Raw genomic sequence first — 26,317 nt, forward strand, 5'->3', positions numbered from 1 at the left:
TCCATATTTGATGTCAGTAATTTTGGATTTGAAAGACCCACTGTTTGTTGTAACTAACACAAGTTGTGCCCTGTTGCAATATATTATTTTATTAACCCATATCCATTTCCTTTTAGCACTCAAGATTCCACAGCTTGTCAAGTAATATGATAATGCTGACACAGTCAAAAGTTTTTTCAAGATCAAGGAAAACTCCAGTAACACGCTCCTTGTTCTCTTTGACAGTTATTATTTCATCTATTACTTGTGCTGAGGCTATTGAAGTTGATTTTTTCATAAAGCCAATCTGATTTTTAAATATTAAATTCTGTTACTGCAGGAATGTGATTAGTCTAGTGTCAATAACTTTCTAAATTACCTAAGAAAATGCAGTTAAAATTGATATGGATTGATAGTTTTCAATTATAGATCACCACCTCTCTTGTAAATCAGGATTACTTGTGCTATCTTTGCATTGTCTTGGGGCACTACCTGATCCACTTACATAATTTATTGCTGTGGCCATGGCATTAGGCATGTTGTCTAGGCACCTTTTTAATGTGCCGATAAATGGCCCGTTTTGAAATTTTTAGTGACTTTATTATGTATGTTACTTTACTATTGTTAGTTGGCATGAAATATATGCTATATTTAACTGTAACACTCTTACATCTATGGAGAGTGCTGAAATGGCTACTGATGAATATCCCAACAGAAGAAAAGCACCCGTTAAAAACATTTTCGATCCAATAACGGCATTCTATAATATTCCCTATGACGAGATTAGTAGCCGATTTGTCCTTACAATCCCTAGAGCTATTTATAACTTTCTAGCCAGCTGTGCCAAAGTTACTTAAGTTTCTTAATATTGTGGCTATGTATTTACTTCTAGTTTCCAACAGCATATCTTTGAAGTAAATATGATAGTTCTTAAATTCTACCTTCAGTCTTTGATTATTGTCATTCTATAGCACTGCACACTGAAAAAGTGTAAGTTTTTCTCTTACTGTTTTCACTTCATGATTTATCCAGTTATTTAATTGCGTTTTTCAAATTCATTTACTGGCAAGATAATTTATTGCCATGAGACGTGAAAACAATAATAAAATTTTGATGCATATACACTGAAAGTAATGTTTTTTTCATACCTTTTTAAGTGTTTTAGCACACTGTTCAGATTTTCAACACTGTCATCATGGGTGGTTCTTTTTGTCATATACTGTTTCTTTTTGCTTTATCAGCTTTGTGGTCAGAAATGGCATGCTTCGCAGCTGATACACTATATGCAATGTGAGGTGTCTTATGATGATGTAAATACAGTATATGCTGGGATTGACTCCTCTAGAGGACCCACTTCTCAGGAAAGTTATTAGTATTATGTCAACCCAGCCATTTTTTTGCAGTGTTTACTGTGTATGTTAAACAAGTAGACCATCATGAACTTTAAAAAATCTAGGTTGTCACATGGAGGTCTGTAAAGACTTGTAATAATTAAGTTCTCTTTCCCCACTTGTAGTTAACTGCTAGTAATTCGATTATACCCTCCATGGTGAAAGTACTTACATCTATTACCTTATAGTTATTATCTCTTGCTGCAAATATTGCTAGCCCATCACCATGTTTCTCTCTTCTGCTGAAGGCAGAGTTGAAGATCATAAAAAGTGGCTGACATTCATTAATTAGCTCATCTGTAGTATCACAAATAGTGGGGGGCAACAATTGGATATGCTACATATCATCCCTGTCTCAACAGACCTTCAGGTTCTTACCACTGAAGCAGTGGAGGGGAAAAAAACCACTGGTGGTACCTACTGAGGAAATCAAATACACAGGATAGGGATTATGGAACTCTATCCATCTATCCATCTATCCACCTATCCATCCATCCATCTATCCATCTATCCATCCATCCATCTATCCATCTATCCATCCATCCATCTATCCATCCATCCATCTATCCATCTATCCATCCATCCATCTATCCATCCATCCATCCATCCAACCCCCTCCCCCCCCCCCCCCCCCCCCCCCCAATCTGATTTCTCTCTCCCCAGGATTTGCTATGATTCTAAGTGCAAAGGGACTTAACTAAGTTGTTCGTGTTCCAAAACTATGCTTTTTCCAGTTAAGGTTCTCATTTTCTACCTTATTTATCATTTCCTCGCCACCCATTACACCTATCAGTGCCATAATACCCTAGACTTGTAGAACTGAATATTTTGTGCCTTTTTAAAATTTATGGTGAGACCATTTACAGAAAACCAGTTAATGATACTTTTAAGAACACTGTTCAGCAATTTTTTTGTTTCTGAATTTATGGATGAATTGTTTCAATACTAGAGTCATCTGCAGCAAGAAAAAATTCTGCTTATTGTATATTAGACAGAAAAATCATTTAAATATATTAGGAACAATGGTAGACCTAACACTGAGCCTTGGGAACACCATACTTTATTTCTCCCCAGTCAGATTTATGCTCCTGGACCATATTGGTTGAAATACCAAGTACAACTTCATTATTAGTTAGTGATGAGTAGTATCAGACCCAGCAAACTGCTTGACCAAGAGCTGTGATGAATATTTTCCAGGATATGGTTGGCAGTAGTGATCCAATCACAGAGATCATTCATTTTAAAGCTCGTCTCTATGAACTCTCTCATTTGTGCAAGATGTAAATCCATACTCCATATCCAATTTACTACTGGTTTCACAAGTTCCTATGTAGGTATTACCACTGATATTTTCCCCCTCCACTCCAACTGCTTCAGTGATAAGAGTCTGAAGGTCTCTTGAGACAGGGATGATGTGTAGCATATCCAATCGTTGCCCTTGTCAAGTGTGCATACTGTTCCATTCCACTGTGTTTTAATCACTTCAATGAAACTCCATATTTGCAATTCTATCATGAATAAGGCAAGAGTATATGATGACAAAACATCATCTGCTCATGGAAAAGTACCTATGTAAAACTGCATTTATTGCCGCAAGCAAATGTTTAACTTATTGCCAAATATACCTCATTTATGAATACTGTGATTCAGATGATTTGAACCATTTGTTACACAGCATTATTTCATCAGTGACTTGTGCTTCATTGTATTTTATGTCATAATATTTGTCAACATTCATCCTTTTATTGTACATAAATGCAGAGTTTTACACATAAATGACCTTTGTAGGTGGCAGAACAAACACAACCCCATATTTTAAAAATGAATTTTATTTGGTTTCGGCCATTTAAGGTACCTCGCTTGTCAGTGTGGTGGTGGGAAAGGAGAGGAATAATGTGAGCAGCTAAGAGGGCTCCAAAGCATACCCCAGACATGCTGCATAGAATCCAGGATGGAAGATAGGTGACCTCGTCATATATGAAATAATTGGCTGCTGAAGATATTCATACATGAGAAGCAACTCATTGTCATACCTTGATGTTTTTGTATGAGATCATTATCTAATACACCAGCATAAGGACATAACCAAGCATGAAATATGTCATCCCTATAGGCCTATACAGTAATAGTAAAATGGGAAATCTGTGAGTCTTACCCCACAGACAAACACTGTCATGTCTTTTGTTGGTGTCTGAAGGATAACTGGTTCTAACTTCTCAGAAACTCATACTATATCCGCTATCACTCTGCAAGATAAATAGGACTCACCCGTGAAAAGTGATCCAGTACACATAATGGCTTGCCCATTCAAAACACACACTCCTATATCAAAAACGAAACACTTCACTGTCAATGGTTACCTTGCATATACATCACCTTCGAAAACTGTCCTGGACATGGTGATCAATTATATGAGTATCACCTTGTAGTAAGTGTTTACCACGTGCCAATCAGTTCCAAGAAATCACTTAGAATAAAAACTTTCACACAGGAGCAGAGTCTGTTCTCCACCCACCACCCGTCCCACTGCTTTCTTTAGAGCTTACTAAACAGTTGAACTATGTACAGGAAGAATTGTGCAGTTCAGTAAATATTATCAGATTAAAGAGAAACACTCTTACAGTACAACAATGTAGGAAAAGACAGATTGCTACTTACTGTAAAGAAGACACATCTAAGTTGCAGGTAGGCACAATTAAAAGACACTTACATAAAGCTTTCTGCCACAGCCTTCATCAGAAAAAAAAAGCTCGTTCTCTCTCTCCTCCTCCTCCCCCCCCCCCCCCCCCCATCAAACCCAAGAGCCAAAACCTCCATTGGCTCCACAGATGTTTATCTTCTCCAAAAGCATCGCTTGAGATCTACACCCAAATTTAACCATGCTGGATTTGTCAAAGACCTACTTTCCTCCTCTTGATGCCTGCAATAAAAGCACTTCTTAGCTGCCAATCTCTCCAGTCAAAACCACCCTAACTCCAACATTGAACACTGCCTCTTTCAGTACCTGCAAATAAAGGTTCCACAACTGATGTTATGAATCGCTGGGACTATCTGGCAGAAGGCCTCAGCCAATTATCTGACTACAACACCTACAAACTCTGCCAGATGTCCAACACAAACTCCAGTCCCTGCTTAAAGCCTTAGCCCCTTCCCAGAAAATGTCCCTTATATCCATTTCCCTCCTCACCCCTATTACACCCTACACACCCATCTTCTATATGCTCCCCAAAATCCACAAAACCAACAATTTTGGACACCCTTTAGTGGTTGGTTATTGTGCACTCACTGAAACAATTTCAGTGCTTACTGACCAACATATCCAACCAATTGCCTAGCCTCCCACATCAAAGATATCAACCATTTCTTTCAACTCTCACCATCCCCATCCCTTTACCTCCTGGATCCCTATTTGTCACTGTTGGCACCACCTCCCTATACACCAACATCCTTTATGCCCATAATCTTACTGCTATCGAACACTGCCTCATTCCTCATACATGTTACTAACTTTATCCTAAGCCACAACTACTACTCATTTGAAGGGAAGGTATACAAACAAATCTGTGGCACAGCCATGGGCTCCAATATAGCTCTCTCTCCTATCCCAACATTTTTAGGGTCATCTAGAGGATACCTTCCTAGCCACACAAAACACCACACCCTTAGTCCAATTCAGGTCCATTGATGATATCTTCATGATCTGCACTCAGGGTTGAGACACCCTATCTTCATTCCTTCACAGCCTCAACACCTCTCCCCTCTACTTCATGTGCTACTCCTCAACCCAGTGTGCCACCTTTGTAGTCGTTTAACTTCACCTCCACCTCAACCTGCACCTCTGTCCACAATTAACACACCAACCACTAACACTACTTGCATTTTGACAGCTGCCTCCCTTTCACACCAAAAAGTCCCTCCCATACAGCCTGGCCACCTGTGGAAGGTGTATCTGCAGTAACAAACACCCGTGCTCAGTATGCTAGGGTCTCACCAAGGCCTTCAGACAGGCACTATCCCCCAAACTTAGTCAGCAAACAGATGTCCTGTGCCATTTCCCCTCAAACTCCCAATCCTCTCACCACCCTCAAGAACCAGCCACAAAGGTGTGACTCCCTCATCACCCACACCACCCCAGACTGGAACAGCTCAACCTCATCCTTGTACATCTACATGACTACTCTGCAATTCACATTTAAGTGCTTGGCAGAGGGTTCATCGAACCACAATCATACTATCTCTCTACTATTCCACTCCCGAACAGCAAGCGGGAAAAACGAACACCTAAACCTTTCTGTTCGAGCTCTGATTTCTCTTATTTTATTTTGATGATCATTCCTACCTATGTAGGTTGGGCTCAACAAAATATTTTCGCATTCGGAAGAGAAAGTTGGTAACTGAAATTTCGTAAAAAGGTCTTGCCGCGACGAAAAACGTCTATGCTGTAATGACTTCCATCCCAACTTGTGTATCATATCTGCCACACTCTCTCCCCTATAACATGATAATACAAAATGAGCTGCCCTTTTTTGCACCCTTTCGATGTCCTCCGTCAATCCCACCTGGTAAGGATCCCACATCGCGCAGCAATATTCTAACAGAGGACGAACGAGTGTAGTGTAAGCTGTCTCTTTAGTGGACTTGTTGCATCTTCTAAGTGTCCTGCCAATGAAACGCAACCTTTAGCTCGCCTTCCCGACAATATTATCTATGTGGTCCTTCCAACTGAAGTTGTTCGTAATTTTTACACCCAGGTACTTAGTTGAATTGACAGCATTGAGAATTGTACTATTTATCGAGTAATCGAATTCCAACGGATTTCTATTGGAACTCATGTGGATCATCTCACACTTTTCGTTATTTAGCGTCAACTGCCACCTGACACAGCATACAGCAATCTTTTCTAAATCGTTTTGCAACTGATACTGGTCTTCGGATGACCTTACTAGACGGTAAATTACAGCATCATCTGCGAACAATTTAAGAGAACTGCTCAGATTGTCACCCAGGTCATTTATATAGATCGGGAACAGCAGAGGTCCCAGGACGCTTCCCTGGGGAACACCTGATATCACTTCAGTTTTACTCGATGATTTGCCATCTATTACTACAAACTGCGATCTTCCTGACAGGAAATCACGAATCCAGTCGCACAACTGAGACAATACCCCATAGCTCCGCAGCTTGATTAGAAGTCGCTTGTGAGGAACGGTGTCAAAAGCTTTCCGGAAATCTAGAAATATGGAATCAACTTGTACTACATCATTTGCCAGGGGTTTGATTACCTACCATGATACACTGAAATGAAGAACATCCTGACTGTGATGCTTCCCACCCTTTCTAAAGTGGTGTTCTGTCACCCACCCAATCTTCACATCATCCTAGTCCATACCTATGCCACTCTCAATCCCAACCCCTTGCAACAAGGATCATACCCCAGTGGGAAACCCAGGTACAAAACCTGCCCAATCCACCCACCCAACACTTCCTATTTTAGTCCTGTCATAGGTTTATCCTACCCTGTCAGGGGCTGGGCTATCAATGAAAGCAGCCATGTCATTTACAAGCTCTGCTGCAATCATTACACAGCTTTTTATATTGGTATGACTACAAGCCAGCTGTCCACCAGTATGAACAGCCACCAATGAACTTGGCTAGAACAAAGTAGACCACCATGTGGCACAACATGCATCTGAGCATAACACACTTTATTTCAATGGCTGCTTCACTACCCAAGCCATCTTCCCTCCACCACCAGCTTTTCTGAACTGTGCAGATGGGACTTAACTTTACAACACAAGCTCCACTCCCATAACTATCCTAACCTCAACCAATGGTAACATACATACTGTCCCCACACCCTCCACCCAACAGTTTCCACCTCTTCTGTCCTATCATCTCCTCCCCATTCTCAGCTCCCACCTTGTTTATTTGCAGCCCTCCGCCAACAGATTAGCCCATCTTTCCCCGCTCCTCTCCTTTTTTTCTGCAACTCCCTGCCCTGCAACCTCCTGACACTGCCCCTGTTGGCAGTCTAGTTCCTGCACACTACACCAAAGAGTGTTCGTCTCTCTCCTCACCCATACACTACTATCCCTTCCCTTTGCCTGCCCCCTCCAGATTTATGTTTGAAACCCATGTGATAGTTGCAGCCTGGCAAGAGACACTGAAGCTGGTGATCGTGTGTGAATGATGTTGGTTTGCTGGTGTGTGTGAATAATATGTCTCTTTCTTTCACTGATGAAGACTGTGGCAGAAAGCTTTATGGAAGTGTCTTAATTGTGCCTGTTTTCAACTTGACATGTCTTCTTTACAGTAAGTAGCAATCTGTCTTTTCCTACATTATTGATATTCATACCTGCAGTTTCTATTGTTTAACTCTTACAGTAAACCTACTGGTGCTATTTTAAGTTTTAATTTTTATTTGATACTGATCATTGCAAATTTGTGCAATGTGTAGTGGTATGTGCCTCTAACATCAATATAAAAAAGAAAAATAATTATAAGATAAATTAAGACATTCAGTTTTAATGAGTCCTTGGTGTCAATAGAGCTGATTATATATTAAAAGCAAATGTGCACAGTATTGTGTATTTTACTACTTACATTGCTTATGACTGCCAGATGTGCCAGCATATCAAGAATTTTGAACCAAATGCCTATATTCTCTGCCCGCTCTGCAACTGTGCGTCTTGTTTCACACACAAACTTTTGTGCATCCAAACGAATTTCAACCCAATTATTGAGGAGAGCAAACAATGGAGCAAGTGGAAATGCTGCTACAAATATTGTGATGAAACCAAACTGGAGGACTGCAATGTAAATTCTCTGTATTAAATATGCTGAAGATAATTTAAGCTAATTACAAACAGAGGACTTAGATCACATTACAATCAATAAAAATAAAACTACAACACTAAATAAAACTGCAACACTGATTGATGGTTATTTTATAAACAGATTAATTAAATATTAATACCTATCTTTGACTGATATGCTAAATTATAATTTAACTGAGGAAAGTGTAACTACATACATCACATTCTCGTGTGAAAATTTTTGTAAGGCCTGAAAGGGTACAGAAGGGGCATGAACTGCATTGGATGTTGAGTGATCACTGAAGGACAGAGATGCCATGTACTCATGTTAAACAGCATTATCAACCTCGGACAGAATTTGAAAGGGGCTAAATAATGTGTCTCCATTTGGCTAACTAGTTGAATCGTGCAATATCTAAATTTGTTAGGCATTCAGATGTGACTGTGGCCTGACATTGGGCTACATGGGAATGCTAGGGCAGGAGGCATACTCGGCACCACGGTTCCAGTTGACTATGTCTGACCACCACAAGGGAAGATCACAGTACTGTGTGCCTAGCATGTCATAACCCCTTCACATCTGTGCCTGCCATCTGAGAAAAAGTAATGTACTCACTGCAACATTATGTGTCACCCCACACCCCTGGTCAAAGACTAGTAGCAGCCAGACTGGGAAATTACTGTCCCCATGCATAGGTTGCCATTAACACCTCAACACAAAGGGATGTGTTTGGAGTGGTACCCTGACTGGTAAGCAGGGAATGCTAATTGAAGTGTTACAGTATGTTCATTGATGAATGGTGGTTCTGCACTGCCCTGGATGACCATCATCGGTGAGTATGGTGGCATCTGGGTTAGAAGGGCTGCAACATCATACTGAGAAGTAGGCTCATACTGATAAGTTCTACATAAAATTGGCTTAGTTTTGTCATCACTGAAATAACATCATATATCCTCTCAAGTCATGAAATATGAATGTGGAAAACTGTTCAGAATTACTTTAAATTACATTTAACGACAATGCATGGTCTATGTTTCTTTGTACTATTGCTTGTTATTGAAAAATTCATCAAGTTCCTGCCAGTCTTTAAATATATTGTAGTCAATACATTTATTTTGATCACATAAATAATTAAAGATCATTAGCACATGTAGCTGTGTGTGTGTGTGTGTGTGTGTGTGTGTGTGTGTGTGTGTGTGTGTGTGTGTGTGTGTTTTTGGGGCTTACTTGTTCTCAACAGTGAGGGTGCCCAAAGATTTCCTTAAATATATGAACATGTATAACATGTTGTCCTATCACTTTTTAAAATTTACTAAATCCTTTGATTTTCTCCTAACTTTTGGAGAACAAACTATTACTTCAAACATTGTTTTATAAGATTAATGACAGAGAAAGAGGCTTACCCATTTCCAGATATTCTTGAAAAAGTCCTTCATTCTGTATAAGTTGGTAATCTTCTTCCCATCGGGTTTTGTGCTTCTTAGTAAGCTTAACCTGGAATATTTGAATCATCTTGAGTAGAATGATAATACTGTTGCAAAACTACACAAGAAAAGCATAAAATGTATGTACAATGTTTGCACAGTAAATATATTGTAAGTATCTATTTACTGTAACTTATCTGAGACTTCCCACAAAATCTGATAGAGAAGTCTTACAAATAATGATAAAAGAAGAAAAATGTTTTACATTTTCTTAAATAGCTACCAGAACAACTTTCATGACAGCATTAACAATCATGCCTAACTGCATTTTCTTATTTCCAATACATGTGAGATCACAAGACAAAGTATTGTTTAGAACATTTGAGACTCGAGTAATTTTGCTCTCTTATCACAAGTATCTATAATATGTTGCCTGTATGTTACAGTATATGTAGTAGTTGAGGACATATCTGTCCTCTATCAGTCTCTAAAAACAGACAATTCCCAGTTACATAAAGGAAATGAACCACCACAACTGCATTGTCAAAGAAATTTATTTCAAGCAACTAGTTGGCCCAACACTCAACACTTACGCCATCTTCAGCTCCACTATAAACGAAAAGAGCATTTTCATTCCTTGGCCCATGTATTGTAGAACCCATGTAACACTAGTTGTCATGGACTGCATACATGAGGAGTGTATAATCTACAATGTGTTGTCACCAATGTCCCCATTAACAGTTGTATAATCCTTATCCATGTCACACCTCAAGTATGCTCGGTGTTTATTAACACTGAACAGAAGCTAATGAAAGTTGTTACTACCAACATAATGGCTCACTTGTTTCTTGTGCCACCATGCTTTCAGCTTTGGGACAAGTATTTCTTGTGCATTGTTTATGATCTGCTTTCCAATCATTATGACAGCTAATTGCTGTGCTAATTCAATCAGACATCCTCCAGCACTGCACTAGAAAAGAGAAGGTAGTATTATATTTAAGCAGTTTCCTGGAAGCATTTATACACACTACAGATATCAAAATTGGAAATAAAAACTTATATCCAGTGTACATATCTTTTGCTCTGTATTTTATTTGCATTTACTACATACTTTATGAATTTAAGAATTTATTATACTGTGTCCAAGTGAACTTGAGGTAAGATTTTACAGACTATAGTGAGTTATGAAAAGAAATTAGTATTCAAATTTAATAAATATTTTGTAACAATATTGTTGAAAGGAAAGAGGTGCTGAGCCGCAGATAGGTACAACAAAAAGACTATCACAAATATAGCTTTTGGTCAGTAGGCCTACTTCAAAATTAGACAAACGCGCATGCGCACGCGCGCGACTGCAGTCTAATTCTGACCTTAATGGCTGAAAGCTGTATTTGTGACAGTGTTTTTGTTGTGCCTATCTGTGACTCAGCACCTTACATTTCATCCTGTATTTTCCATTGTTACAGCAAATATAAATCTGTTGGTGAAATGGAAGGGGAAAAAAACATTACACAACACTGAAGGAATATTTAATGCCTATCAGATATAAGGAGGCAGTAAGAAACACATGTACCAACAACAACTCTCATAATATCTACAGAACATCATCACATGGAGAAATCGAAACACAGAATGTGGAAACATCAAGCCGTGCATTAACAGAGAAGCAACAGAAGCTGTAGAGAAAAAGAAGAGTGCTCTCAGTATATGGTATGATGAAGTAAAGAATCTTAAATCTGCATTTGACTCCGTGTCAAGGGGGTATGTGTGAGAAGCACTGGTAGAAAAGAGGGTATCAATAAAATTGATAAGTGTCGTAAACAGTGTGTATGAACTAGCAGGGGGAGTGATTTGCATTGATGGTGAAAAATCAGGAGAATTACAAGTGGGAAAAGAAATCAAGCAAGGTGAATAGCCTCAGCCCCTTATTCTATATCATCTTTCTAGATGAAGTAATAAAAGAGTGCAAGCATCAAACCCACAGAACCATCATCATAATGTGGAGACTATGACCAGTCTATCTGCAATATGCAGATGATACAGTATTGACAGCTGACACACCGGAAGGACTTCAGCAGGCTGTAGTGGAATATTATGAAGAACTGAAGAGGAAGGGAATGATGGTGAATGTGGGAAAAACAAAGTAATGTAGCTTTCAAAGCAGAAGAAACAGGAAGAACTCTATATACTCTGTAATGGTAAGTCTCTGGAAAAACTAGACCATTTTGAATATCTTGGCACCATATTAAGTAGTGGTGGGAGAACAGAACTAGAGGTGCTAAATACAACTAAGAAACTAGTCTTATCTTAGTATAAGATGAATAACACAATAGTAGGGAAGAGAGAGAGAGAGAGAGAGAGAGAGAGAGAGAGAGAGAGAGAGAGAGAGAGAGAGAGAGAGAGAGAGAGAGAGAGAGAATTTACAATACTTATTATTTTCAGCCATAAAGGCTGCATTTGTGAACTGTGACTGTATGGGATAATTATTTATTTGTAATTTTTGCAACAAGTCATTTTTATTTTTTTGTTTTATGTTTAATCTAATATAATACAAAGTGTTTCAAACCTGTTCTGTTTATCATCAGGTGTTTATACATACATACATAGAAAAGTTACATAAAAATAAGTTATCTTAAGCTAAATTAACCTGCAACTGTTTGCCCATTGCCCATTCCTCACTTCTCATTACTGTAGTGGCTGGTGTGGCATTGGGTAGGAGGGGGGGCTGAGGGGGGGGGGGGAGGGGGGGAGGGGGGGGAGGGAGGGAGGGAGGGAGGGAGGGAGGGAGGGAGACAGTGGATGGCCAAAAATCGATGACATTGATTGCTTTTGCTGGTTTTTTTGTCTTCTTATGTATGACATCACAGCATATATAGGGTGCAGATAGTTTTGCAGCAGTCGTGTGTTGTGACAATTGTGTGAAAGACTTATGACAGTTGATCACTTATGATTTCATGACCTTGTAGCTTCACTTGCATCACTGGTGTAGTGCTGTAACTGTTGAGTAAATTTACACTATTGCTCAACAAGAAAAACCAGCAGAAGACATCACTGACTGATTTCTGGCCATCCACTGCCTCCCTCTCCCCCAAATGCCACACCCCCCACTACAGTAACAAACAATGGACAGAAAGTTCTAGGTTAATTTAGTTTATGTATGTATAAACACCTGATGAACAAGACATGTTCAAAACACGTCTTATTATATTTGATTAAACATAGAACAAAAAATTAAAAGTGACTGGTAGCAGAAATTACAAATAAATAATTTACAATGCAATTATGACACCAATTACAGCATGTAGTATGGAGAAACACCTAATGTGGTTTGCTGCCACAAAAGGAAGTTTGTGAGAAGCATAGTAGGAAAGACCAGAACACTGAGTTAGAAACTGAAGAACTTGAGAAGAGACTGGGCAGAAGATGGTACAATGAACCCTCTGCCAAGCACTTAATTGTGAATTGCATGTAGTCATGTAGATGTAGACGTAGATGTATAAGAAAGTAATGAGTATGGTGGCTGAGGAGCACCAGTTGGGTGGCATTGGCATGTTGCAAGACTGGGAGAGGAAAGAAAAGCTAAATAAGCATTTTAACTGCATGTGCAGGGAGGTGCTGGATGATAAAAACTCTGCATCTCATGCAAGAACAGGGTAAAGAAACTGGGACAAAGGCATGAGTGTGGAAGATTTGGACAGGACAAGGTTACCCAATGATTGAAAGCATAAGAGAACTGAAGAAGAAGAAGAAGAAGAAGAAGAAGAAGAAGAAGTAGTATGTGCACCATGCACCAATCCGTTATATACGAGTGGTTGCCTTTCCCTTGTTTTACATATTTTTCCATCCAGGAATCTCCTAGGAACTACTACAGGGCTTTTGATACAGTTTTTGCTAATAGTTTCATGAGGAATACATTGCAAACTACAGGTCATATTCTGTCTTCTGAATAATTATTTGGTCATGAGAGAAGAGCAGAGTATTTTTATGTGCACCTGTATGTCCTGTTATTAATCTGAGACTTTGGTAAAGTTCTTGAATCTATTGTCTAACAATGTAATCCAAAAATATAATGAAATTGGCCCCGAAGTATCTACAACAGCATGGCTTGCAAGGCTACTCAACAGCAGTACCAGGTTAACCTGAACTATTGCTAATGGGCAGCCTGCATGAACTACTGCCAATTCCTCAACAACATGTTAAGCTGGACATCTCACATAGTAATCAGATGAGTACAGAGCTTTCAGTACTGAGTTAATGTTTAAGGGATGTGAAAGGAAAAGCAGGAAAAGGTCACACAGTAAATGTAACTTGTGCTGAACTGGTGTTGGCTTTCAACTACTATTATTGTCACAGGATGTCACTCCAAACTTCAGTAGTATGGACCAGACAACATTTGTGGCTCACGAGAACTTTCCTGGCATGTGCAATATAAATCATTCCAGATATACGAAAGTGATGATATTCAGTTACCTTAGATTAGTCTCAGAATTTTAATCTGAATTCTATGCACTGGCCCTAAAGAAATTACTGCTATGCCACACAAGTCGTGCAGTTGCAGATACTTAGTGCTAACTGTGTGAAGCTGGGGCAAGTTGGTTGTTCAATATACACTTTGAATACATTGACTGACAGTGGAAATGGGAGCTTTATCAAAGTGTCACATTACTAATAAGATACATAGACGATGATCAAATAATTATTCAAAAGCCAGAAAATGACCTCCAGCTTATGATGATGATCCCATACTCCAAGGAGTGTAGAGGACAATGCAGAAGACCCACACAGCTGACTAGGCAAGGTCCTAGCGGAGGTAGTTTGCCATTGCCTTCCACCGACTGTAGTGGGGATGACGACGACGACGACGACGACACAACACCCCATCATCTCGAGGCAGGGAAAATCCCTGACCCCGCTGGGAATTGAACCCAAGACCCTGTGCGTGGGAAGTGAGAATGCTACCGCAAGACCACGGGATGCAGACACCAATACATCACCTAAATCAAATGTGTAAGAACTAACATTTAAAAATTTCAAAAATTCAAAATATTGGCCTTTGAGGGGAAATTTCCAGTTAGCTTCAGAACAGTACTATATGAACAATCAATAGAACCAATAGCACATTTCAGATATACACTGTGATGTTAGCTACAAATATCAAAATGATATCACTGGTAAATTAAATAAGTTTCAAATGACATGTGATGCATACATGGAACACTGCATGACAAAACAAGGGAGGATACAAAGTTTAACATTTTACACAGTAATGGTTACTGCTATTTGGAAATACTGAAGCAAATTTTAGACATTAACCAAGAAGGACAAAAAAAGAACACAGCCAGTAGAAATGAAATATTTAAAGAACGTCGAAGACATACTCTCAGAGATTAAAGAAGAAGAACTTTTAAGTAATCAATTATAAGCTAACAGGGAAGAGAGACATAGGACAACCAAGGAACAGATGGCTTCAGTGGAGAACTGGAAGTAACTTGTCATGTTTTTTACATTTTAATAAAAAAATAGCTACTCACATCTTCATTCCTGAGCTTCAGTATTTTAGTGTAGTTTCCAGGATAACCAACAAAACGACCCTTGAAAAATGCTATGTAAAATATTGATGAGTAGAAATTCACAAACTGGAAAATGAACACTTTGAATGTTAGATTGTCATCAAATTCTGTCTGTGTACGATGCATTTCTGAAACAAAATGAAGAATTTTTTCAAGCTGGTGTTCTCAGTAAAACTGTTAAATTTTAGTAGAAATCAATCACATCTGAATAATGCAATGCAACTTTCAAACACATTGTTGCTTTATTGTATACATTTATGCAGTTATTTCAAAGTTCAACAAGCAAGTTTGTGTGTCATCATTTAAAAACAAGGTCTTAATAGACAAATTGAATGCTATATTTATTTAAGAAACTCTGAAAGAAATGGCTGTTTCCAAAAAAAAAAAAAAAAAAAAAAAAAAAAAAAAAAAAAAAAAAAAAAAAATATGGAAACAGGAAGTGCAAAATTTATCTAAATTTTTCAGAATAAAGGTTTTACATTAAAATAATATCAAAACTTTTCAAGTGATTGCGTAGTAACACCTTCAAACTATGCACACTAAATTATTGCTGGAATCACTAAGAAGTTACTACAAATTGTGGAAACAGTTATGAGGGTTGATAAGGGCTTGCCCAATCAACAATAAATTACTGTATCAACAATTTGTGGAAGAATTGGTGAGTTGTTTGAGTCAACAGGTACATTCATAAAAAGCTCCAGCTATTAGTTGTAGCTTTGTAAGTCATTTCACAATGGGCACTTTGTCCTGCAATAACATTTCTTTAATCCTCAATAACATGAAATTTGAAACTATTCTTTGGATATAGAGATTTCTACTCCATACTACATTTAGGATCTTGCCTGTGCAGGGTTTTCATTGAATTATGATGCCTGGAATTAAAACTTTTGAAATTAATTCATAGTTTACCTTTACCTGTTATGCCAGCAGGAACATGAAGCAGATCTCTTCAGCAATGGACTGTGATAATTATACTGCTACATGTTCTCTGTGGTATTCCACGTAAGAAATAAGGATTATTATTTAGAATGAGAGACAATACCAGCAAATGAACTGAGTTATCTCCCATTTTAACCATAATGTATAGTACATCCCTTTAACAGAAAATTGTGCACAGTGGTTGTGAGAAAGCATGTCACACACGACCCAAGAAAATTTCATACGACGTCATTGACATCCATCTCTTCTATAATCTCAGAACATGTCCTGAACTCAGACACAATAACGTACCTCAAACCAACTGACGACCTTAATGCCACCCACAACAGATTTAGAAATCATCATATGAAACTCAATTCACACTTTTCTCACATGACATCCTGAAAGCCAAGGATCAAGGCAATATGGTGGATGCAGTATTTTTTTACTTCCGAAAACCATTTGGCTTGGTTCCATTTCAATGAGTATTAAAGTAAATCTGATCATATGAGGTATCAAACAAAATTTGTGACTATACTGAGGATTTATTGGCAGGGAACAGACACCGCATTGTGATGGAGACCCACTGTTAGAAATAGAAGCAATTTTGGGGCTGGGTCAGGGAAATATATTGGGACCCACAGTTCATTTTGTATAAAATGATGTGGCACACAATACTAATACCAGTCTCGGTTTGCAGACGATGCAGTTAGCTATAACGAAAGGATGCGTGAAAAAAGCTGTGCAAATATCTAGTCCCATCTTGGTAAGATTTCAAAGTGGTGCAAAGGTTGGCAAATTGTTTTAAAGGTACAGAAGTGTAAAATTATGCATTTCACAAAACACTGGAGTATCCTATGACCACAACACCAGTTATTCACAGCTCTTCAGGCTCTTTCTTGCAACCTCATATCCAAGCTTCCCTAGCATTGTATAAACCATAGCTCAAATTTCTTCACTGCAAATCCTCCTCTACTCGATTTTTCCATTTTGCGTTACATCTTTGTTGACAACAAAGTACTTCTTTCAGTCATCAGTCATCCCTAATTTCATTACAATCTCATGCCATTTTAGACGATGTTTTTCTGCTTCTTGGGTGATGTAAGTGGGAATTTTCATTCACTTCTTGACTTTATTATTTGGGTTTTCTCTCGTTTTGAAACTCTAAGACTACTACTCAAAAAATTCATTTGGATAACTTTAAGTATCTTTCAATGTTAAGTCAATTCTCAATATCTGGCTCCATATAAGCAAATGCCTAATATTATTAATTGATATAACTTTTTTGTTTTTTTTTAATCTGGTCTAACCAAAGGGTGGAAGTTAGCTTATTGATTGATTATTTGGCTTGGTTGACCCCTGCCTTATTTCTTTTACTGGAACCTTGAGCTGAAACTATAACTCCCAGATACTTATACTTTTGATATATCTCTAGTAGTTCCATCTATGATAATGTCATGATGGTACTTCCCGCAGAGATATTTTTCATTTTAGAAAAAATATTGATAGTTCTGTCTTACTGCATGTGTATGATTTTGTTAATAATGTACTCTATATCATATTATCTGCAGGCAATGTACTTTGATCATCACTGAATAATAAAATTGATGTGTAACCCTATCTATGTCTACACCCATTTCTGAACACTTTTTCATCAATTCATTAAGAACTTTTTACAAGGTGTACAACTTTGCTTCCACTGTTTGCCAATAGGTGGTGACAACGGTAAGTAGTGGTCAAAAGAAACAGATCACAGACATGATGCAGTTAGCTTGGACCTTGGTCAACACAACCTCATTCAAACATTAGTCAATTTGTGTCTGCATCATAAAGTTGTTCTTGATTGAAAATATCAGTTTACAAACCTAATTCTTGTCATTTGTGGGAGGCGTTACTGTTTTGTTTCAATATGAAGAAAACAGCGGCTGAGTCTCATCGAATGCTCTCAAGTACATATGGTAAGGACACTGTTAGTGAAAGAACATGTTGTGAGTGGTTTCAACACCTCAAGAACGGTGATTTCAACATCTTAGACTGGCATAATGGTTGAAGAGAGAATGTTTCTGAAGATGCAGAACTGGAGACATTGCTGAGTGAAGACTCATGTCAAACTCAAGAAGACTTGGCATGATTAGTGGGACTGACACAGCAAGCCATTTCAAAACGTCTCAAGGCTATGGGAATGATTCAGAAAGAAGGAACTTGGTTCCCATGTGAGTAGAAACCAACAGACATTGAATGGCATTTGTGTGTTTGTGAACAGTTGCTTCAGAGGCAAAAATGGAAGAGATTTCTGGATCGCATTGTGACCGGGGACAAAAATGGGTTCATTACGATAACCCTAAATGCAAAAAGTCATGGGGATATCCCGGCCTTGCTTCCACATCGATGGCCAAACTGAATATTCACGGCTCCAAGATCATGCTCTGCATTTGCTGTGACCAGCTCGGCATTGTGTACTACAAGGTGTTAAAACCAAGCGAAACAATCACAGATGCTGGTTATCAAATGCAATTAATGTGTTTGAGCAGAGCTTTAAAAGACAAAAGACTGCAATACAGCAAGAGGCACGATAAAGTGATTTTGCAGCACGACAACGCTCGACTCCATGTTGCAAAAGAGGTCAAAACGTACTTGGAAACGTTAAAATGGGAAGTCCTACCCCATCCACCATATTCTCCAGACATTGCTCCCTATTTAGATCAATGGCACATGGCTTGGCTGACCAACGCTTCCGATCTATTGAAGAAGTCACAAATTGGATCGATTCGTGGGTAGCTTCAATAGATGAACAATTTTTTCGATACGTGATTTGTACACTGCCCAAAAGATGGAAGAAAGTAGTGGCCAGCAATGGAAAATACTTTGAATGATACACGTGTGACCAATTAGTTTCATTAAAGCCTCAAATATTGGGTGGGGGGGGGGGGGGGGATGGCAGAAGTGAAGTTGTAAACCTTGTAATAGTTCCTTGTAAACATGTAAACATATTTAATCACAGCAACACACGGGTTTTTATTTTATTTAATTTTTTTTTATTTGGGGAGGGGGCAGGGGAGGACTGGTCATCATATGCTTTATATATATATATATATATATGAAAGAAACTTCCACATGGGAAAAATATATTAAAAACAAAGATTCCAGTAATTACCAAGCGGGAAAGCGCCGGCAGACAGGCACAATGAACAAAACACACAAACACACAAACACACACACAGAATTACTAGCTTTCGCAACCGATGGTTGCTTCTTCAGGAAGGAGAGGGAAAGACGAAAGGATGTGGGTTTTAAGGGAGAGGGTAAGGAGTCATTCCAATCCCGGGAGCGGAAAGACTTCCCTTAGGGGAAAAAAAGACAGGTGTACACTCGCACACACACACACACACACACACACACACACACACCCGTGTGTGTGTGTGTGTGTGTGTGTGTGTGTGTGTGTGTGTGTGTGTGAGGGGGGGGGGGGGGGGGGGGGGGGCACGAGATTGTACACCTGTCTTAAAACCCACATCCTTTCGTCTTTCCCTCTCCTTCCTGAAGAAGCAACCATCGGTTGTGAAAGCTAGTAATTCTGTGTGTGTGTTTGTGTGTTTTGTTCATTGTGCCTGTCTGCCGGCACTTTCCCGCTTGGTAAGTCCTGGAATCTTTGTTTTTAATAATAATAATATATATATATATATATATATATATATATATATATATATATATATATATATATATATATATATATATATATATATATATATAACAGAAAGAAACTTCCACATGGGAAAAATATATTAAAAACAAAGATTCCAAGACTTACCAAGCGGGAAAGCGCCGGCAGACAGGCACATGAACAAAACACACAAGCACACACACAGAATTACAAGCTTTCGCAACTGGCAGTTGCTTCGTCAGGAAAGAGGGAAGGAGAGGGAAAAATGAAAGGATGTGGGTTTTAAGGGAGAGGGTAAGGAGTCATTCCAATCCCGGGAGCGGAAAGACTTCCCTTAGGGGAAAAAAAGGACAGGTGTACACTCGCACACACACACACACATATCCATCCGCACATACACAGACACAAGCAGACATATTTTGCCTTTAAATATGTCTGCTTGTGTCTGTGTATGTGCGGATGGATATGTGTGTGTGTGTGCGAGTGTACACCTGTCCTTTTTTTCCCCTAAGGGAAGTCTTTCCGCTCCCGGGATTGGAATGACTCCTTACCCTCTCCCTTAAAACCCACATCCTTTCATTTTTCCCTCTCCTTCCCTCTTTCCTGACGAAGCAACTGCCAGTTGCGAAAGCTTGTAATTCTGTGTGTGTGTTTGTGTGTTTTGTTCATGTATGAGGGATGCCTATAATATATTTTGCAGTGGTTTGCAGAGTATGAATGTAGAAGTAGATGCAGACATAGAAATGGGTATAATGGGTCTCTCAGTGGTGTGTACAGCAGTGTAGTTCTATTATTTCTATCTGGCATTGTATGATTTTTTTTTTCTTTTAAAATACTGTGTTTATCTCACAATGCTCAACGATTACTGTACAATTAAAAAATCCTCAAGCTGCTAGAACAACTCAAAATTACTATGGTGCAACACATTGAATGGGTCATCTACACTTAGCTTCTGTAAGAAGGGTGGACATGTGAATTATTCAGGGAAATATACAAAGCAGCACAAATCTGATAACATACTGTCTTAATGACAAATACTATAGCTCAACATTTTTGTAACATCTACAATGAATCAAGGGATTTTTTAGCATAAAGTAACAACTATCCCTCAGCTCACTCTGGTGTAATATTTATAGCATGCCGATGTGACATGCTTTTGTGACAGTCCCCAACGCAATGCTGTTTACAATTAGAATGAAACTTTCAGAACTGATAAGTAACTGTCCCTCCCTTTGCCATCACATTTAAAACTGGTGTAGGAATTTTTTTTTCACCACCAGGCTTGACTTGGATGAGGTTTACAGTGACTGCAGTTATGAAGGTGGGAGTTACAGACAAAATGTTTGTTCTTTTCAGTTTTCTTTTATTTGGCCTTTCCTTTGTTTTTTTCACCAATGTATGCGACCTGTGATGAAGGTAAAGTCGGAGCTGGGATTGGTGGGCTTGTTAAGCATTTTCAGCCCATCAATTTACTTTGATACTGACACACCTGAAAGATTAATATGGGATAACAGCCTCTGACTTCTAGATATGCTGCAAATGATGAAATAATAAGCAAATTTTGCAATCCCGATGTGCTCTGTGCTGAAACTTAACTTCAGAACACTTTCACTTGCTTTTTCAGATCTCTACGTCGTAAGGCCCATAGGATATTGGAAAACCATCAAATCTGGGAAAGGGATAAGATAGAAAAGCATGTATCAGTACTCATGCTGGATTGATACTTTACTTTAATGGCACAGCGTTTGCTGTCTTGGGCCAAAATTGAGAAAATGCAGCTACCACGAGTGTTACATTTCATACACCATGGATTCATAAATTATGGAAAAATACTGGTAACTCTAAAAGTTGTCAGATGCACCTCATTAAATTTGACAGAAGTGAACAATATCTGACATCATATTAGTTAAACAAGAAAACAACATTAGAGTCGATATATTTTTATTCAAACATAGAAGCTGTTCGAAACACACAAAATTAATGTGCCAGTTTAGTATCATACAAATAAAATCTATGCACAGTGTGGTGTTTCCGTTAGTTTTTAAATAATGTGTATGATTGTACTAACCGTGAATGTTGTTATTCTCTAACTCTAAACTGCTGCATGTTTAGCTAAAACTGTGTAACTTGACTGACTTAGAAATACTACTTTGTTGCAGTAGTAATTGTGCTGGAACCTGTAAACTTGGATATATTGTGACTTTCTCCTAAATAATAAAAACTGATTCTTCTGATAACAGTTATATTGCATCTTCCGTTACAATTAACAGCTGTATAGGAAACTGCATATACAGTTAGCGCAAGGTAAAATGGACTTTATCTGACAGTAAGTAGCAACATTTCTACATGCACTCACAGCTAACTGAGGGTCATATGTATTCTGTGACTTCAACAATATTGTCATGGCATGCCCTTTTATTCGAGGCACATCCCATTTTCAGAGATGGGATATCATAGAAAAAAGTAACTGCCAAGCTAGCAGACACTTCAATGCATAGTTTATCTGCCATTGGTGTCCCACCTTGAAGATGCAAGGCATCCATTAGTACCCACTTACACGCACAAACATAATGAAATTTCCCAAAAGTTTATGATTCTAAGCTACTTAACAAATAAAAACTTTTAATGGTCACAATCATCATTCATTGATTATGTTGAAGTGAGGTAACGTATCAGTTTACCAAAGGGATATATTACACCACAGTAGTGTAATTATCCTGAACTGCAATACAGCATACAGCAGTTTGTGATGTGGTTAATGATAGTTTCTAATGAACTATAGAAGAAGCTGGCCTCTTGAGATTCTTCGGAGTGGTCAGCTACTCCCCATTCTTTGTCACCTATCCACCTCTATCCTAATGCTTTCCTTTCCGTGATTTTCCACACCTTTCCTCCATTCTGATAACATCTCTCCTTTCTCAGGAAAAAGCTCATGACTCCTACCATCTGCCAAATGAGGTTGACAGGATAAAAAAGAGGAGTTAAAAAAGAAGACAAACACTCGAAGAAAATACATTCTAATTAATAATAAAAAAGTACAAAAACTAGTTGAACAGTCATGCCAGAGAAAACAAAGTGGTTAGGTAAGTTTGCAAATTGCAACTTCACAGGCTAAATGTTCAAATAACCTGTTCATTAGACCAACAGGTGATGAAGACTAGGTGACAAAATATTTACTGACTACCTAACCCCCAAGAGAGATATGCAAACAAATCCTTGATCACAGAGACAGACACCAGAAGAAACAACCAAAATCTTCTTTAACAAATAATTAGCTGGTCCTTAAATGTGAACCCAATCAAAAGAAGTGTCCATTTATAGGGTGACAAGCTGTTACCCTTGGCTGTGCTCACATATCAGTAGTTCTGTCATGATAAGTGATGGTAAGTAAGATGCTGTACATGCAGAAACATTAGCTACTCTCATCTGTCTGCCTGTTTTGGTGAGCACGGTTTCCACAGGATAATGTTACCGTCATTTGTAATGATCTGATTGGCTACTTGCCTTTCTAAAATGCACCAAAACTGCACTATTAATGGCCTCAGTAAGATCCATACTCATTGTTACTCTCACTCACTGTGACTGCAAGAAGGTTCAATGCTCCGAGCATAGCAACATTCCTCACTTACAATCCAGAGGAAGTGAAGAAATTTCTCAGGTGCATGAGACACCAACAAAATGTTTGAAAAGTTCTCAGACATTTTCAACTGTTGTTTTCAAACAGCATTTTCCCTCGAATCACAGGTTCTAAAGAACACAAGTCTAAAAGCAGAAAGTGGATAACATGAGGCATAAAAATCCCAAACAACATGCAAAGAGAACTGCCTAGCTACAGAAAAAGCCACCACATGTTCATTCTCCTCAAGTTGCATTACAAAATACATTCAGGCATGTAGAAAAGCCATACATCAGGAAAAAATAATGGCCAATGATAAAGTTATATCAGAGACAGAAAATAAAAGCAGTTTAGTCTGGAAAGTAATAAAGTATGAAGGCAATAGTAAAAAGGAACAAGGCAATAACTTATCCCCAAAGGGCTATAATTCTATTGAAGTGATAGTATATTGACAATACAAAAGACATGATTAGTAATAAGAGAGGTAGCCCAAGCATCCACCAGAACAAATTGAAGTCTTGCCTCCTCATGCTTTATCTACTTTCCCAACTGTCTTAAACTTGCCAAAGTTGTAAAAAAAATGACAAAGTAAATACAGAAAACTATTGACCAGTCTCTTTATTATCAGGTTTTGCAAGAATCACTGTAAAAATTGTGTATGAGGATGTGCTGGAAGTAATGTGTCTGAACTTTTTATGCGAGAACTCGTAAAGCCTTTTAAATAAAAACAAACATTATTAACATTGCACACATTTATTCTTCATGAATACATTTTTATAGCCCTCTGCCATGAGATGGCTTGAAATTGTAGTATGTAGCATGGCAGATTGTAACATAACTAAGTCAGTACATGAGAAACAGAATGTTGTAATTCAGTTTCTAATTCAAAGAGTTCATCTACACATGGTGCACCTTCTCCTTCAGCATGGCAATGCCAGTCAACACACAAGCACTGCGACATCAACAGTCCAACAGTCTTGTGTTGACTGTCCTTTATCATCCTACTTACAGTCCCAACTTGGTCCCTTGTGATTTTCATCTGTTTCCAAAACTTAAAGAACATCTTTAAGGACTTCACTTTTTGATAGTGACGAAGCAGCGAAAGCAGAGATGAATTGTGGCTCCATCAACAAAATCAAACATCAGTCCCTCATTGGAAGAAATGGGTTCATAGTCAGGATGATTGTTGAGAAACAAAAATGAAGATGTGAAGAATGAAGAGGTAGAATGTTAATAGAGTTTCTTTGTTTAAAAAGCTTTAAAAAATTGGAGGCATTACTTTTTAGGATGCCTTATATAACAGATTGATCATCATCATCATCTAAAACAATTGTTGACAACTTACCCCATGTTGTGAGACGATAAGCAAGCTTCTCATAAACACGGCTCATGACCATTATAAGAATTAAGTTCACTACGGCACCTGTAAGGTTGGCTATGGCCTGTGCCTGTGATCTGAGGGTTGCATTTTGGAACAGTGGAATAGAAACAAGCACTCTGTATATTATGATGGCAATAATGAAAATTATGACCAGGGACATCTGAAACAGAATAAAATTACAAACTACAATATCACATTACCACTGATATAATTTTTGTAGGGAAGATATTTTCTGCACCTATAAATCAATGCAAATAGACACTTTTTTTGAAAAAAGTAAATAATAATAATACTCAAATGTATCAGATGCATGTTAAATATTTTTATATTTGTTTATTACTTAAATATACACAAAAATAACAGGAATATTAAAAGTCAGAGATGAGATATTCACTGAATATTTGCACTGGGGGTTACATGAGAGCAGATACTGCAGGGTACCAAGACAGCATAAACAAATTTAGATTTCTGGGCTTTCTACACTGCTAGCCAATACAAGCACTACACTAGGAAAGACAGAAAACAAGAAAATTAGTTTGGTGCTCAGAGCTGCCGTTTCTGGAAGCAACAATAGCTCTAACTCTGCTGGGCATTAAGTCAAAGTTATCTAGGATGTCAGCCCATGCTGCAATGAACTACACACCAGGGGTGCTGGTGAGTGGACAAGTGCAGGTTTATTGGTAACCATGGCAAGATGTTTTCAGTTTTGTGAAAGATCTGTAAAATGTGATGGCCAGAACAACAAATTAACACCCTCTCATACAGAGATAGGTCTTGAACATATATGCAACATCTTACCTTGTTGAAAAATAGTCATGGAGACTCCAAAGATGGTGCACAACCACTGACCTTAACTCGTCACAAATGTAACTGATGCTATCCACGTTAGTGTCTAAGTAAACCAGATGTAATCTTGTGTACCCCATGGAAACTCATACCATCATGCTATATGCTGGTAACATTTGTTCACTCTGGAACCTCCACACATGTATATGTGATGCTGTACACAGAATTGGAACTAATCTGAAAAGATGATGTGATGCCACCCGTGTATGCAGTGTTGTCACTGGGAACACAGAGCTGGTGCAGCCATGTCAAAGGAAGTTGCAGCAATGGTGGCCACACAGACTGGCCATGGTGCTTCAGATTTCAGCACACTGTCCATATGGACTCTTGTACTGCTGTAAATAAGTCCATTTTCTGATTAAAGGTACTTGGTGTGGCTGCACGATCCAGCATGAATGAGTGAACAAGGTGCCTGTCCTCTTGGTTTCTAGTCATATGGTCCACAGCATCGAATGTGACCCACCTGAACTCTAACTCCATATTTACATGGCAGTTGTAGGATTCTGACCAGCATGGGTAATAATAATAAACTGCAGTCTCAATAGACCACGGTCCAGGTACTGCCCAATCCCACACCTGCTGGTAGATGTTTGCCCTTCTTACACAAGATACAGTCTGATCTTTTCACAATTCAGCCAGCCAACACTCAAATTCGATTTCTGAATGAGAAACGTTCTGTGTGATCTCTCCTTTTACACAAAATGCTGATGGCATT

General features: G+C 38.4%; 1 protein-coding gene across 7 annotated transcripts in view; it reads right to left on the reverse strand.

Annotated features, from left to right (window-relative positions):
* The window catches only part of LOC126354052 (anoctamin-7-like), a 725,127-nt gene that overhangs the window by 30,912 nt on the left and 667,898 nt on the right, over positions 1–26,317 (reverse strand). For 5 of the 7 annotated variants that reach the window (XM_050003407.1, XM_050003408.1, XM_050003404.1 and 2 more), the window contains exons 10-14: positions 24,721–24,916; positions 15,142–15,308; positions 10,452–10,580; positions 9,590–9,680; positions 7,974–8,179 (exon numbers count right to left, since the gene is read on the reverse strand). In XM_050003407.1, the coding sequence (XP_049859364.1) occupies positions 7,974–8,179; positions 9,590–9,680; positions 10,452–10,580; positions 15,142–15,308; positions 24,721–24,916 (789 nt within the window). The remainder of the gene's footprint in view (positions 1–7,973; positions 8,180–9,589; positions 9,681–10,451; positions 10,581–15,141; positions 15,309–24,720; positions 24,917–26,317) is intronic. The other 2 variants (XM_050003410.1, XM_050003405.1) reach the window with 1 other exon arrangement.

Source organism: Schistocerca gregaria, chromosome 3, assembly GCF_023897955.1.
Source record: "Schistocerca gregaria isolate iqSchGreg1 chromosome 3, iqSchGreg1.2, whole genome shotgun sequence".
Classification (NCBI taxonomy): Eukaryota; Metazoa; Arthropoda; class Insecta; order Orthoptera; family Acrididae; genus Schistocerca; species Schistocerca gregaria.